Raw genomic sequence first — 17,217 nt, forward strand, 5'->3', positions numbered from 1 at the left:
ACGGAACCACGCCAGCGACCGCGGCTGATTTGGCGAACTATGATGTGCCTGCGCCGGGTTATTGACTTGCGAGTTCAAGCGGTGTCATTGGCAACCGACCGTCCACCGCGGCACGCCGCGCCACCTGCGCTAAGCCACACCGCCGGAACGTGATGGCGTGGCACGCGCACCTCACAAACATCAAAGCATTCGTTACGTATCCATGGCAATATGCACTTGTTTTAAGTTCGTCCTTAAGACGACACTTCCGTGCAGCACACTGGCCGAAGCCATGTTTGATGGACTCGGCGTGATTATTGCGTGACTGAAATTACGGCAACGCATTTAGCGAACTATTTTCACCAAAACCAACACCACCGGTGCGGCGGACGCCACTGCTCACATGCCACGTACTTATGCCCACAAAAACTGAGCGGGTCATTGTGCTCGGAATAGGTCTCAGGAACACTTGCGCAGATGCATCTGTCGCCGCGCAGACCGCGGCCACCATCTCTCCCATCAACCGACGCCGTGGAGAACACCTGGCAAACAGCGCTCCATACCCGCTTCTTATCCCCAGCCCTGCATTGTTCCCCCTGCTGAAAAGTCTTCTGCCAGCTGTTTCTTGCTGGCGCCAATAATCTGGCCACACGATTGTCACAAGACCGTGCTCCAGTCCCAACCTCGGGACCAAACACTGGCGGTCGTCGCCACCGCAGCCGCCCCAGAACATAGCGACACACAGCAGAGGTGGTGTATTGAACGGGCTACACTGTGCACGTCCCGCACCGCACTCCCACCACGGCGAGAGCCCACACTCCACACCGAACTCGGGCCTCACCGAACAGGGACAAGCGGCGCCGAATCTAGCGGCGCAGCGATGGCGACGGGCGGGAGGCGGGCCAGAACGCCGCCGCACGGCACCAGCGCACGAAAGCAAACCGCGCGCGGCGTGTGGCGGGCGCTGGCGACGCCGCCGCGTGCAGCGCCGGCGGGCGCGCAACCCAACCATCACGGCGCCAATCGTCGGAGCGCGATCCCGTCAACCTACGACCGTCTCACAAAAATAGATGAGCCCAATACGGGCCGAGCGACGGTCGTCATCCGACCCGCTCAGATTTCCCCCGCGAGCTGCTCGGAGCCACGTGACCCCGAGCGGGGCGCCGCGGACCCGCCCAATCGACACCGATTAGCACACTGAATACCATGACACAGATCCTTGATAAACGATTAATCCGAGCTAGTCTACTCGTCGTCGGACTAGTCTACGCCGGTTACACGGAGGATTTACACGTAATTGGTGGCATGCTGACGGGCTAGAAGCCGAAGCGCGGGCTAATCTATCCGCTCGGGCACCAGCGAGGCGAAGAACGACGTGAAGAAGGTCCAGGCGAGCGTCAGCGGGTGCGGCGGCCTCACCAGCGGCGGCTCCACGCCCATCTGTTGCAACACCTGGCGGCGGATCAGGTCATGCTCGGTCAGGTCACGTCAGTCGAGCTAACGCGCCGTGTCCCGTGGCGCGCCGATGAACTCGGTACTCCAGTATGGGGCCGCGGCCATGCCGCAAGCGCATCCGTCACATGGCCAACACGCGAAGGAATTCGGGGCGCAAACGGCAACCGTACACGACTCAAAATGCTTGTCAGCCCTGAGCACCGACTACGATCTGCCGCAACTCGTGAGAATCTCAACGACCTCAACGCAGCCCACGATTTCTACAAGCATCTGTGGCGCAACCGGCACAGTCATCCACGTGAATCTCACGACCCTGCCCCGCAAGCGGCTCGACCGGCCGGGAGAGAGGCCGGAAACCTCACTGACTTCACGGCGCCGGGTCACTGAAATCGTGGCGCAAGGTCGCTGACCTCGCAGCGTTGGGTCACTGACCTCGCGCAGCTCAGCGCTGACCCTCAGGCGTCCATCGTCTGGCTCGTCGTCATCGTCATGTTGGTGGTGCTCTTCGGCGTCCCTGGGCGGAGGGAAGAGCTGGTCCGGTTCGCGCGCCACCGGCGGCACCACGGGCGCGCGCGGCTGCTGGAACCAGCCCTGGTTGTACCTGCCAGACAAGATGATTTCAGCGCCTGGAAAGGGCCGTGACTTCATGGCGACCACACAGGAGCTATGTCTGGCTGGGCTGCAAGTGGCAGCAGCCAACAGCAACATCCAGTAAACCACACCCGATTTACGGCGCCGAGAGAAAACCGGCTATAGGAAAGGAGCGTGTTCGGAAGAAGCCGCCCTGCTTCGCGGTAAACCGAGACAAAAGTGCCTACGACCGCGAGTTACCACATCACCCTCACTCGTCCCACCTTGCCTCGCACGCCTGAATGTCGGTTCAACTGCAGCCTCCCCGCCCACGCCACCCAGTGTTGAGGCAAGAAGCCCCGCCCGCGTACACCTGCCGGTGACCAGTGCGCCGCGCGGGTGCGGGTGCCTGCTGCGGCGCGCCAGAAACGGCGCGTCGCCTAGAGAGCCTGCCGCGCCGCAGTCGGCCGGGGCCGCCGGCGCCGGCAGCGGCAGCGGCCCCGGCCGACAGGTCGATATCCGGCCCGGCCGGCCGCCCACGCCTCGCGGTAAACGGTGCTGAGCGGCCGGCCGACGGGCCGCTCAGCACCGGTCGCAGGCGCGGCGGCCGAAGCTCGAGCCGACCGACACGCGCGGGGCGGCTGAGGCCCGGAGGACACTCGGCCGCGCGGCGGGAGACGTGGGAGACACTCGGCAGCGCGGCGGGAGACACGGGAGACGCCCGGCCGCGCGGCGGGAGACGCGGGTACGGGAGACGCCCGGCCGTGTGGCGGGAGACACGGGAGACACGGACGCGCCGTGGACGGGGATCCTGAGCGGCGGCCGACCGCTCGGGCGTGGCAGGTAAAGCGGAAGACACGCAACGATCGTAGTGCTGGCGGTCACGCGAGGACCCTCAGCCCTACAAGTTCGCTGTCTTGTTCAAACTAATCAAGCCCACCTGAATGCGTCACCGACTAAACGTATCATGAAAGGTGAAAATTTCATATTGAAAATAGGGTGAAAGTAGAATGATAATAATAGTGTAAGTTAACGCAATGGTACTTGTAAAAAAGCTCATGGAGGGTAACGCATAATGATGTTCCCAAAACCTGGATAACCGGTCTAAGCAAAGTCACTGGTGTTGATTTAACGTCAGTAACCCTGTTTGACCTTTCGCAGGTCATGGTCACCAAAATCATACACAACTGCTTTTGAGTTTTGCATTTGAATACGCGTCAAGGATTAAGCTGGGCAGTATGTTTCTAAAAACAAAATGTCGACATGTGTCATTTCAGGTCAGTGACCTATCCCGACCTAAAAACGTCCATGAAAGACACATAATGTGGTTCCCTTTATTCATTCTAAACAAAACAGCAAGCTCTAGAGTGATAAATGAAGTTTGTTTTGACCTAGATCTGACCTTAATGCCTGACCCTGGGTCGATGGAATTTGTTCATTCAATCGTTGCGTTGCCTAAAAAGCTATCTCAGAGCAGTATAGCTTCATCTAACGCTCTATCACTGCACCCCATTGAACGATTCCCTAGACATTGTCTTCGCTGAATCCATGGGATGAAAGGTCGCATGCCGTTGGTCGGCGAGCTTGCAAGGTACGTCTAATTTTTGATACCAAGCGATGCGCTATTCAATTATCTGCAGCCATGAAACATTGGGCACGGCCATGCCACGCCGTTCGGAAACCATTCCCGAACACCTTCGGGGATGGGGGTCAAACTGAACCCTCGCCCGAGCTCCTGTTAACGACCCAGTGTCTATGAAAGCATAAGAGACGCCGGCTGCTGCCGGCGGTTCTGCTGTAAGCCCTCATTCCTTGGCGACCACGTCGGAATGTTGAAAGGACAGGACAAAAAGCATGCAGCATGAAGAAGCACACCTGCACCGACAAAATATGTGACTATATTAAATACAATACTGACATCAATAGGCAGTCCAATGAAGATAGCCGCAAGCCAAAAAAAAAGAAGCTTCACGTTTGACAACTATCAAACAGGGAACACGTTAGACGGCACGCGCTGAACGCGGTCACGCCATTTTGTTTTGGTTCAGTAAAGCTGGAAGTCTCACAACTTTGCACGAAACAAAACATTCGGCATTGCCGTGTCAATTAACGTTTGACGTCACGTACGACCATCCCTTCCACCAGCGCCCCCACGTCGGCTGACAGGCCGCGACCCATGCTGCGAAATCATAGATATATTAAGAATTTGAGTACACACTGACCTTGTCATTGTTTGCATACGACACGCGGTGAAGGTGCACCGATAAACACCTTTCACAATAGTCCACAAACACATTAAAAATCTAGCGCGACAGACCACGTGTATCGTATCCGAGCGAGCGCGGAGCGGTTTCGATTTGGACGCGACCCCCTGTCTTTTATCCTGCTCCCACCCCACCACCATCGACACGCAGCAGCGGCTGAAGACCGGGCGGTGGGACACATCGGCGCTGTGCTGTATGGCCACGTGACACGTTACCCCGCAGTCGAGTATGCTGGCTTGGAGTGCGCCCGTGGGCTTACTGCATTCAAGCAGCTTAATGACTCACTTTTTATGTTAAAGCCTTGATTTGTTTATGGTTGTGCACATCTGTTTGTGGACTGCAATCTTGCCATTTCAGTTCAAGCCCTCACACAAGCAGAAGCCTTTCAGTTGATAAAGATAATCTGGATACGTAGCCTCACGCAAATAGGGACATTCCATTTGATAAAGGTAATCTGCATATATCATGCATATTACGCAAACATCAGTTAACTCAGTTATACGACACAGGTAATCCATTTCCTATGAAACAAAGGCCATCTGAATACGAGCTTCAGCTGCACGAATGGCGATCCATTTTGATTTCATAGCTGACCTTTGTTCCCTTGTTGTTATATCTGACCAGTAACTTGGCCGAAGCCTTCACTTTGGACTGCCTCTGTCCTTAGATTTGGTGAAACCCTACGCTTGGTTCCAGGATTTGCAACCTATCTACGATCAGGTGAACCCAACCAGACTCGGTGTGCGTGTCTCTTTGGTCTTTTGAACGTACCCCTCCCTGAGTTTGGAGTATTTTCACATGCATCTGGGTACAAGCTCTGCATCCACCAGCGTCTGCTAGCGCTCATCCACTCAGACTGGGGGGAGCGCTTCTTATGCCTGAGGTGCCCCCCCCCCCCCCGACCTGAATCTAAAAGCGCCTCTGCCAGGGCTTTGGACACACGCAGTTGGGCTTGGGGGCTTCCATCCTCCTGCATGTTCGACAGCCTCTAACTTAAAAAGAAGTGCTTCTCCTCCGGCCTGAATTTCAGAGGCGCTTTATTAGGATTTGAAGAGCACCTGTGCTTGAGCTTCGAGGCCCTATCTTCCAACAGGCTGGGACATCCCTGCGGCGCTCCTCTACCAAACCTAGCGGCGCCACTCCACTTGGAAGTCTGTGGCGCCCCCGAACTGAGCTTGGCGCCTTTCCATCCAAGCTTGGGACACAGCTTTACCAAATCTTGGGAACCCCATTATGCGCGGCCTTGAGACGCTTTCTATTTGGGTTCGGGGTGTCTCTCTGTCTGGGCTTAACGTCGTCCGCTCAAAGGAGCTTAGAGAGGCGCCGCTCTAACTAGGTGTTGCGAGGGACCCTTTTGGCTTCGAACAGGGGCGCGTAAAACAGACGAAATGGAGCCAACATTTCCAGATGGGGGAGGGGGGAGGAGGGGGGGGGGGGGCTAGGACATTTTACGCGCGCCACTGAACCTGCCGTCAGCCGGTTCCCAGCAGCGAGCTCATGAATTGCAAACTCCCCTCGGACTTCCAATCACGACTATTAGTCCGCATTCTAATTTCAACCGCAGCCCACTTGTAAACCCACCGCTGTCGCCATCACCCAACGCCGTGGCCAATTCGATATCCCGCACCATTACACACCAGCCGGCGCTTTCACGTAACTGCCGCCAATGAACGCGCTCAGTCGCGCTTTTGGTTGGGCGCTGCATATCAGTTCTCCCTCATGTCATCAGGCTGAAGGGGCTGGCGCTGCATATCAGCTGTCCCTCATGTCATCAGGCTTAAGGGCCTGGCGCTGCAAATCAGTTCTTCCTCATATCATCAGGCTAAAGGGGCTGGCGCTGCGCGATGTACGACGCCCTGCCTTCAATCGACAACACTGAACGTGCAGGGCGCGGCTACAACTGACGGCGCACGGCTACCTGGAAAACAACACACGGCATCTGGCTCAATCCTAAAGCACCGATTTTTCCACCCGGTGACGTCCACTGAGCAACGGCTGACAATGGTCCGCTACGAGCATGACATCTGACTGGACGGGCTGGAGCAGTCGGGCAGGAGCGGCCGGGCCGGAGCGGCCGGGCAGGAGCGGCCGGGCAGGGGCAGCCGGGCTGGAGCGGCCGGGCAGGAGCAGCCGGGCAGGAGCGGCCGGGCGCAGCACTGCCAGTCCCTGTGCTGGCCGCCCGCCCGCGTGTCTTGCCGCCGATCAGCTGATCAGTTCACGGCCCATTCAGTCTCCGTAACACCGGCCAGTGATCGACCCGCCACAACTGCGCCAACAAGCCGGCTCCTCCCACGCCCGCCGAACAAGGCCGAACCGATCCCTGCTCAGCAAACAAGCCCGCTCCTCCCACGCCAGACAGACCAGGTCCGAAACGATCCCGACAGGCCAGATCCGAGCCAATCCCCACTCAGCGAACAAGCCGGCTCCTCTAACGCCCGCCGGACCAGTCCCGAACCGATCCCAGCTCAGCACACTCCAGACCTATCCACGCAACCTGGAGGTGCCCAGCTAGATTCCCGCCTAAACATCCTTCACTGACTCGGTTTCAATGGCGGAGCGGAGACGCTTCCGGCTATGGCGCGCTGTTAACAAAGCCGCAGCTGGATAGGCATAGCTACATCAAGGTCTTAGCTATAACACGCATTTGCTCTGTTCTATTATTCCATTCCTGTTCCGTAGGTGGCCGTATGTCAGGATTTTTTGTGTTCCATAGACACGGGCTGTTGACACCCTGCAACCGAAGATCGTCTTTCCTGCGTCGCCTTTGCTGATCCGAGCCAAACATTTGCAGCTGAGACCCCAGCGGAAGACAGTATCAGCCATCGATTTTACCACGGAAAAACCAAGGACGGATTTCACTCTCGACTTCCAACGGATGTCTCGCTTGGGGAGGTAATAGCTCATTACGGAGACCATGAGAAGAACGGATGTTGACCAGGCCAGACCAAGTATTTGTGCATGATCATAAAACAATATAACAAAGGAGACTGATTTCATCGTCACTTATGTTTGGAGAGAAAGTAAAACGACAGAATGAAGGTGTGACAGAGATAAACCCATTGCTACGAATCATGCCATTCTCCAACGCGCCTGGTGACAAACGTGAGCGCCTTTATCAGATAGTTCGAAGGCTGCTGGAAACGCATCAAACAAGCGTGCTGCAACCTACGCATCAGTCACGTATACAGGTTTCCATATTCACAAGCAGTAAACACATCACTCGCAGCTACTGAATCCCTCTGACATCAACTTATTGCCCGGATCGAGGAGGTGTTGGATTGCTACAGTCCCAACGACCTATATTTGGGCCGTGGCAGGGCTTGGACTTCACGAATATTGATTCTCAGAATTCTTGGGTGCTCATTTTCCAGTGGCGCCCATCACCACAAAGGCCCCTGGCCTGTTTATTTTTCGACAAATCGTCGCGCGCTTTCCTCGGACAGAAGCCTTCATCCGCGGGGCACATTTCAGCAGCTCTTTGATGACTTGCATCGCGCTGAATACATATGAGGAGCGTTGGCACATTAAAATGCATGCAGTTTCACAACCCGCATACTGGAAGTCGTAAGGAATTTATGACAGCTGGCATGAAACTCTGTCCGGCCTGATGCGTCCCCGAGACACGGCGGTAAGCGCGGTTCACCCAGCCCCAGAAACTCTGTGCCTGGCACAGCACACCACCTAAGGCTGAGGAGGTACATCCTAGTTAAATATATGAGCTCACTTTTTACTGCCCAATCTCAGCCCACAACGCTCCTATGTTCCGTTCGAGAACAAAGTGCTGTGAGTCACGGCCATATGTATAAAGCAGTGGACATGCATTACGGGTACATCAATATATCTGAGGGAGTCTAAATTTGACTCACAATGCACCACAGAATCATCCCCACACCATGTGGATTACTAGCCAACGCTCTACCACATTTTAAGTTTTTGCTCTCTAACCGCATGTTCAGAGCCAAGGTGCAGCATGCCTATCTGACAGTAGCAATGGGTAACTGTTTGCCACTGCGTCAATTTTTGGCAAAGACTCGATCCCGATCAATTGAATGGATGCATTTATGGAATCGAAGCGCACGCCAAGCAGTGCTTGTTACGTCAGCCCTGATCTCTACAATCCGAACGTGAAATTCCAGGTCGACGGCAGAAATTGGCGGCAAAAGAGCAACGTGGCGCCAAAGTTGGCACGACCGGCCCCGCCCTCTGACGTCACCTGACCTTTAGCGCGACGGCCGCCACCGACCGCACGGATCGCCGGCCAAGAGCAAACGATCAATGTACAACTGATACTATAACAACTTGGTATTGTTCAACACTTCTTGCATTCAGATTACACCTGCCTGAGTTAGCGGCTGATGAACCTTACAAATTTTGAAAACGTTTGACGATCTGAGCTTTGTCATCTACTCTGTTCAAAGGAACACGCTGCAATTGGATATACATGTCTTCACGACGAAAATATCCTGCTCACTTATGATTCTTTTTTACTGGCTAAGTGAGGAATAAATTCCATCAATGAATCCACACTGCAGTTACCACCCACCAGTATCCAATTACTTTGTGGGATAAGATACATGGACACGAATTCTGGAACATAACAAAACCTAATGCCAGGGTGCCAGAGAGCCCGAACGTTTAGGTTTTCATATTTTTCATCAAATGTGAAGGAACATCAAGTATGGCTGCAAGCGCAAGCTACAGGCAGAGAAAACTCGACCTGAGTTTGTAACGGAATCAAAGCCCGTCAATGTTCTCTTCCATCATCAATGATATAATCATCCACTCTATCCTGACGCCGTCTCGGCAGAAGCACTGAAGCTTTGCACACTTCACAGCTTCCTTCCACTTCGAGGCCTTCCGCAGGCGCACTCACAGGTAGGCGAGGAATCCGAAGCCGAGGACCAGCACCAGGCGCGACATGGAGGCGTAGAAGTAGACGGCGAGGAAGAGCACGGCCAGGCGGGCGAAGCCGTGCAGCCAATCCAGCCAGTCCCATTGGCCAGGGGCCTCGTCCTCGTCGTCGGCCAGCACACCACCTGGCGGCGACACGGCACACTGTTGCTTATGACCGGCGCCGACAGAGGATGTCATCACAACCGCGTGCCTTTTTGGGCGGCCGTGTTATCAACGGGATAGTTGTGAAGTAAGTCACGTTTCCAAAGTTTGTACAAGTAGCTTTAACTTAAAGGGTTTAGCATCTGAAGTTTTTCGTTCAATAAGAGCAAAAACCTAGGTAGTTTATACAGTCGCGGTTTTGTCTTTATTTTTGCCGACCATGCTTTTTTGCTGCAGCATTTTTTTCAGGTCTTAACTGAGTGGGGGGGGGGGGGGGGGGAGCCAACGGAGGCCTAATGGGAGGAATGTATGACATCATTGTGCTTTGGTGGCAATATTCAAGCGCTAAAGCATAAAATCAGAAACAAATATAAAAGGAGACAATTTTCCGGGTATTCACGTTTAGTTGATTCAAAACTCCTTTTTACAAACAAATTTTCCATTACTACCACAAAAAACGGCGTGCTTATAGTTGACTTGAGGGATACCTCTTTGAAAAGGTATATTATGCATAAATTTCCGCGTGGAATCACCCCGCATGAATGGCGAGTTCCGTTGATATATCACTTTGCCTTGAGCCTTCTAGTCAGAAAAAAAAACAGTCATGCATCTTACGTAAGGTACGATGCTATGATACTGATTATCAGTGGAGGCTAATAATGATACGTGTCACAGCCGCCCCATGCCAGAGCAAAGATTCCCAGCCAGTACAAGATGACCTTTCGATGCTGGGCAGGCTAATGACACGCACGCCCGGGAAACTGCGTCAGTGCATGCGACCCTGCGTCATCTCGCTCGCAGCGGCAATAAACGACACATAACCCAACGCCATTGGCCCCCCTCATGGCGCTACGACCGAGGCCACCAGCCTTCAATCAAGGGGGACATCCCACATCACCGGTCGCAAAATTCCCAGCACGACAGCCGGCGCTCCGGCGGCGCCTTATGCTGCACTCCGGCCGCCGCGCGTGCCGACCAGTCCTGACCTTGTGCGTTCAGGCGCACGTTCTGGGGGGCGGCGGCCGGCGGCGGCTGCCCCTGAGCGGCGGGAGCGGGGGCGGGGGCGGGGGCGGGGGCGGCAGCGGCCGGCGGCGGGTACGCCGACCCCGCGGGCGGCACCTGCATCGGTTGCGGCCAGATCATCGGCATTGAGGCCGGGTTGTATTGCATCCTGCCGGCAGGAGGCAACTGTGGTAACGCGGCGTCCGGTCACACTCCACACGGAGCTACGCCTTCAACAGCCGCCTGTAGTGAGTTACAATGGGCGTCGGAGAGTGCATTGCCCTGAACAAAATGAATTACATGGCGCACGCAATACAATAATACACGGTCACCATACCAACAGCCCCTCACGCATGACACAGCTCCGTCATTTGTCGACGGTTACCATCGTTACCGCCGCGATCCACACCCAGCCAGCGACGAATGTACATACATGTGGGCGTACTGGGCCCAGTACTGGCTGTAGAGCTGTTGCATGGCCATCAGCTGGTGCTGGTTGTTTTGCAGCATGTGCGCCCACTGGTTCAGGTCATACGGCTGCGGCAGCGGGGCGTCCACAGGCGCGGCGGCGGCCGGCGCCGGCTGTGCTGCCGCCTGGCGGACGCGGGAGGAGACCAGTCAGAGGGAGGCGCCAGGCGGGTCAGGGGTCACAACAGACGCGCGCTCCGCTATTCTGTAGCCGAGGTAAATGGATTACGCAAACAAATCGATTAGACCCACGAGGGACAGCTTGCAAGTCACGTGCATTCTACCAGGCCACTATGAAACATGTCAAGATACAGAGTAGCGGGCAGAAAATATAGTTGACCGCTTATTTGAAAGGCTGCTGTCAGTCAGACTCAGGTCAGGGTCATTCTAAAGTCAAGTTTCATGCGGATCATGGGAGATCACACACACGTGCATTGAGCCTATAAGAGCTTTACGCCCAATAACTATATTCCGCTTTTTGGTTTTAACGCTTAGGCATGTGCACCGACGTGTAGGATTAAGACAGACATCATTCGGACCGGGATATGGATGATTTAACGTACGGTCTTCCCTCTCCGTCCTGAGGAAAGGCTTTTATATATATATATATATATATATATATATATATACCTAGCTGCTGCTTCATTCGCAGCTCTCTTATAATTCCTTGCTACTTTGGTTTTAAATCGTGCCATTTTTTATTAAGATAATTCTGGCAACACTGTTCAATAACTGATTACGGTTAATTGTTCTTCCTTTTGTGCAACTCAAGAGACAAATAACGAAAAAAAGTGCCTAAATTGACCGATCGTTTGGCTAACTCAAATATTTTCTGCTTTCTGAGCTTGATTGTGACCTGACTACTCCCGCCATCTTAGAATTCAGCCATTCTGGCAGTCAACAGAGCTAACTTGGTCGGCATCGACTACGATATTGTTAACTGAATATTACGGGTTAGCATGTCCGGAAAGACTAAATATAAGATGACGTCATTCAGCCGCGGCCTCCACCCTGAGTACAATGCAACCAAAGGTCTAATATGACGCATGATCTAATTACATTCGAGAACTGTGTGCGATTCAACACATAAAGGGAAAACGCAGCTCTGGTCTTTCAGTAACAGTGGCCTTTGTGACTATATCACAGCAGGTCTGATACAAAGCAAGATCTAATTACATTTACGTCCGGCTCGCTCCACACGGGAAAACCAGGGCGCCACACGCGCACCACCTGACGAACGACCCCCGGACGCGATCGTCACCCGTGCTCCCGCCCGTCGCCCTCGTGCCGGCCAGAGCTCCCCACATGACCAGCCTCATGAGCTTCCCCCACAGGCAGCCTCGCAGCTGGATAATCCCACGGCTCACGACAGGCGACGCCACCTGTGGCTGCTCCACGGTCGCCCCGGGCACCGCCCTCCGCGCGCACCGTATCTCAGCAACGCGCCGCCAGCTTAGGCCGCTCGTGCCCGGGGCGAGCCGGTGTAAAGGTCACGGCCGGCTGGTCGGCCGCCCCCGGCGGGGCCTCAATGCGCTGCACCGCGCAGCCACCGCCCACCACCCGGGAGGAGGGGGAGGGCGGCACGGACGGCGGAGCCTGCACACGAGCTGAATGCCCAGCGAGGGGTTCAGCCGCCGCCGCCAGGACCACGAAGGCTTTCATACCGGCGACGCCGTCTGGGATGCAATCTGAGGTCGCAGGAAGTGCACCAAGAGCGGAAGGTCGCCACATATGACCCTATTGCTTAGAGCTCTGTTGTGGCCGACGAACCCGGTCGAGGCGCGGGTCTGGGTATCACCCGGGATCCAGAAAACCCATCTGCTCACGAACATCTGCTCACGACCGGCCCAAAAAGGCTCAAAGCTAGCACCGTTTCCACTGAACCTCAAATCCCATCACCCAGCAGGCATTTTCATAGCAAATCTGGACGGCTCGCTTGTCACCGCGCAGGTCGGTTCACGGGGTGAGATAGCCATTCCGGTTACGTCGTAATACTGAATATGACTTGCTTTGTCACAGCTGAAAGCTGCAAGGAGACCTTAGCTAAGACGAAAACCAAAGCGAGCAAAATGCCAATATCATTATGTCCAAGCACCGTGCGTGATAGCTCAAGTTACCACCACATCAATATTGAGCAGACCCCAGTCTCTAAATCTGCCTGTTTCGGGGCAATCTTCACCAATCGACAGAGGACACGCGCCTTTAGCAGTTCTGAAACTGATGACTACCGTGTCCTCGGCAAAGCTGGTCTTCAGAACGCGTCATATCCGTTCCCACCCTCGATGCTGACTGGTTCACGCTACATGGGAGCGCACTCGAGATGGAGTTTTCGATATCATCCTCACGTTCGATCTTTGATGTTCATACAAATAAGAAAACCCTGAGTTTGCCACATGGTTTGTTGCATCCAAAAAACTGTGTGCGGCTGGTTTCAAAGCCGGCACCACCGGTGTTGAATGTGCATCGATTCAACTCTTGTATTGGTCGTTCCCGACATAAGCGTCACGTATTTACCGTTTCCATGTTGATCAATGGCGCTCGTTGCATGTTTAGATAAAAAAAAAATGGGGTTCATCAACGGCAGGGGTTATCACATCATGCAAACTCAGTCATAGTCGTTGATCTCATACACCACGTTGGCCCTACTCAATTTAATTCAATTCAACGGCATTAAGAAATTAACGGTGCTGGCATGTCTCGTGCGAAGGGCTGTCTATTTCAGCCCATCGAAACAGCCAGGCTCAAACTTGTGCCGCAGTAGTGACAAATCTCGGTAAGCAAATACATCAATTAACATTTGTGTTAAATTGGTATGGGTATGAGGTGTGGGGCTGGCCAAAGTCATTTTATGAGGCATGTCGTTTTATAAGGCATTAAGGCATGAGGCAGCCCCGTACCCATAGCTGGCCAGTTCCACACTCATACCACGCTTGTCAGTTATCGATGAGAAAGAAAAAACGCGCGCATTTCGAGGCGAACTGGCCGCGGTGTTTTGGCTGCAGGGTTGTGCGCACCTACCATATAATGTCGACCGGCTTACTCCCGCCCACTGTCGCTCAGCCTAGGCTCGGAGCCGCAAATTCGAGACAGACTTGGACGCATTTCCGGTCGACGGTGCCGTTCGTACAGAACCGTTGAATTTCCTACATGATCTTTAGTCAGTTAAACCACGACAGGATCTAACTGATTTCAGGGCCAGATCTGATCGAGCTGACGTGACGAGATCTAGCATAAATTGGCCCTGGCTCGGACTCAAAAGCAGGAATTCACAGTCTTCGCCAGAGCACGCGTGCCCGACCTAACACAAAGGTACCCTACGTAAATATGACGTCGCGGTCTGCTCACAGTCAAACTGTGCTGCTCTCCTGTAGCAACCACTCATGTTTTCCAGATATGAGCCATGTGCGACATAAGATTGCGTGCTCTCCAAAAACTAATGAATGTGTGTGCCATTTCAAGGTTATCCAAATGAGGCTCGTTACATGTCTGCCGTAACAGTGGATCATGTGCTACTAGCGGCATGGCAGCAATACACCACCTTAACTAACCCTGCTGCCCCGTAAGTGCCCACGCAAATCCGACATACAAACGAAAAGACCCGGTCCAAAGCGATAGCGGTTACCCACGGCCGTCTATGGAGAGGTTGACACACATCGTTACAAGACCGGCACCAGGCTGCATAGCGTAGCTGCCGCGCTGCAGACTTCCACAGCTTGGACAGAGCTGACACCATGGTCAACTCAGTGGTAGCTCTTTATTTGGACCTTTTGCTTAAGTGATTGGTGGGGTCACCCTCCTGTCATGACCTCAGGGGTTATGGGACTGCACCATATTCACCCACAGCTATGGACCTGTGCCTATGGTGACGTCACACGATAGCCCACTGTGGCAGTATCACCCCAGCATAACAACCACACCCATCTGCATATACCTACTCACTAAGGGCACCACAACTGACCTGGGTGGGGCACTACACTCCTAACCTGTGGCGGCTGCTGCTGATGCTGAGGCTGCTGCTGCTGCTGTGGCGGCATCTGCTGCTGCTGGGGCGGCGGCCGGCGGCGCCGGAGGCCGCTCGGCGGCTCGGCCGGCGGCGCGCACACCAGGTGCACGGTGTGTACGTTGGAGTCGTCGTCGTGCGGCCGGAGCACATCGCCCAGCCGGCTGTCGTCCGTCAGTAGCTGTCCGGAGTAGATCAGCCGCTGCTCCCTCAGAGTCTGACGGCACGGCGCGCGGTCACAGCACTGCACCATGCTGGATGACTGACATCAGATGTGTCTGTCAGAGGGGTCAGAGCCCATAGCAGCAAACCCCTGATAGTTCATGTGTATGCCATGTGTTATTGGTGTTTTATAACAGGTTGCCTGCATCTCACCCAAGCAGGAGGGGCAGAAACTGCAATGGAGGGAATCAAACCTAGTATCTCTAGTTTCCCAGACAAGCAGCTTAACTACACCATGATAGTGAATGTGAGGGCAAACAGTGTTTAGTTTGGCTCTTTCCATGGGGCACCATCAGGTTTCACTTAGATTCTGGTGAGGTTCAACTGGGGTAGAGCAGAGGGCAGTCAGTCATCTTCTGCCCATCAGTGGGCAAAATAAATAGCACCTCTGCTGCCAGCATCTGACTGCCAAGCTGATATGATAAGGAGATAACACCTGACATCTCTCTGCGCAAGCAACTGGAGCAGCTTCACACCAGTACCTGGATTTCAAGTTTAGCTGCGGGGTGCTGTCATAACACTTAGAGCTAAACACACCAGAGAAGCCCAGTCATGCTTAGGCATTAATATCAACATTGAGAAATAGGCTGAACAGGTGTGATGGTTCATGGGTAGGACATGTGACACATTAAAGTGAAGAATAGTATAGCATGTACATAGTTGAAGTTCATCACATTGAGCCTTTACAAACAAGGCACAACCTCTAACCCTGAAACTTTACAGCTAGACCACACTCCAATCTAACCAAATTTAGTCAATAGCCATGTACACTTACTGGTTTGGTGGGGTAGTTTTCTGCCAGGTGGTCCTTCAGCTGGTACACTGTCCAAGTTCCTCTGCACTGGACTGGGTGGTCTTCATGCTTTTGATTAGGTGCCTTGATCAGGACTGTGATGTCTGGAGTCTCCAGCATCTTTAGTCAACTGACTTAGGCTGAAATTAACATCAGGGCTTCTTTCACTGCTTGTGTTGATAGACATAATTATCACATACTATTACCACATAGTGCCTTCATAGGCCACACTTGTAATTAACCAGTTTTAGACCCTAATATAACATAGAAGAGCAGCATTATAACATTCATCCAGTAGTCTCAAGGATGCAAACAGAATCTCATGCCACCAGAATCCTAACTATCTGACAAATTCTGCATCACACACTGACAGGTGCTTATTTAACTTATTATCTGACTCCGAGCCCAGACATCTAACCTGCCGGGCCTATTTGTCATGCCAAGACTGATTGGCTGACTTACAGCAACAGGATAGGCAAACGATGGTGAACCCAAGTCTGGGGTGTAAAAGCATGAACAATATTGGCATCCCTGCCACCAAACCACCAAATATGCAACCAAGCTTATACAAGCCTGTTACTTTTTGTCAAGATAGTGTCTTGATCAATGACTGGTCTGAAAGGCATGCAGTATCTGGAAGGCACAATTAAGTGACTCCAGTATGTTCATGGTACACATAGTATGCCAAAAGCATTCATGATTTCAAAAATACTTATCAAAAGTATTTCAAATAACTGATGACACAATTTTGTGGCAATGGGAGATCACCACCTGTTGTCCTAAAAGATGTGATAAACTTCAACTGGCACTACATGTGAGAGATCGGAAAAAAGGCCGTGAAAATGATTGCAAGACATCTGGTTCAAAACAAGGCGACCCAGAACAGCTGGGTCAACTCGTTAGTATGAGACACCAACACCCACCCATTGGGTGTTATGATGCTATGAGCTCCCAACCCCGCTGAAGAGTCTCACATGAACGTGATAAGGTAAATGATACCTGCTAACGGATGTATTCTATGCCCACACATACCTGGAGCAGTGCCCACTGCAACGAAACAATACAGCGTAAGGGTGAAAACAAACAACCCGATGACGAAAGCCTCACGAAAGGTCGTGAGGCGTAAATTTATTTGGCGCAAGGCGATTGGACCATAGTCTGTTTACAGCACACATTTGTGATGGCCAAATAATACGTGACATAAAGTCCAACGTTGCCCAATCCAAAACTAGGCCGTACTACTACAAAGGGTCGATTAAAAACTTCAGAAAATTTTCTTGCAGACTGAAAAGTACTTCTGCGTCATTGCCAAAATATTTTTTCTTCTGAAATCCATCCCCAATAAAAGCCTACGCCTTCTGAAGCTTACCATGCGCACAAATGACGTGGAACGACGCGGCGGCGTGTTC

The 17,217-nt window shown here is 53.3% G+C and overlaps 1 protein-coding gene across 1 annotated transcript; it reads right to left on the reverse strand.

Moving 5' to 3' along the window:
• Nucleotides 1-744: 744 nt before the first annotated feature.
• LOC119105798 (homocysteine-responsive endoplasmic reticulum-resident ubiquitin-like domain member 2 protein) lies at nucleotides 745-17,096 on the reverse strand. The gene is made up of 8 exons (XM_037229315.1): nucleotides 16,841-17,096; nucleotides 15,791-15,948; nucleotides 14,777-15,010; nucleotides 10,759-10,919; nucleotides 10,310-10,494; nucleotides 9,142-9,304; nucleotides 1,867-2,035; nucleotides 745-1,431 (listed from the first exon to the last, which is right to left on the reverse strand). The coding sequence occupies exons 2-8, from the start codon at nucleotides 15,926-15,928 to the stop codon at nucleotides 1,315-1,317; spliced, it is 1,167 nt and encodes a 388-aa protein (XP_037085210.1). The 5' UTR covers nucleotides 15,929-15,948; nucleotides 16,841-17,096; the 3' UTR covers nucleotides 745-1,314.
• Nucleotides 17,097-17,217: the final 121 nt, after the last annotated feature.

This window comes from Pollicipes pollicipes, unplaced genomic scaffold (assembly GCF_011947565.3).
Source record: "Pollicipes pollicipes isolate AB1234 unplaced genomic scaffold, Ppol_2.1 Scaffold_6138;HRSCAF=7277_pilon_pilon_pilon, whole genome shotgun sequence".
Taxonomy (NCBI): domain Eukaryota; kingdom Metazoa; phylum Arthropoda; class Thecostraca; order Pollicipedomorpha; family Pollicipedidae; genus Pollicipes; species Pollicipes pollicipes.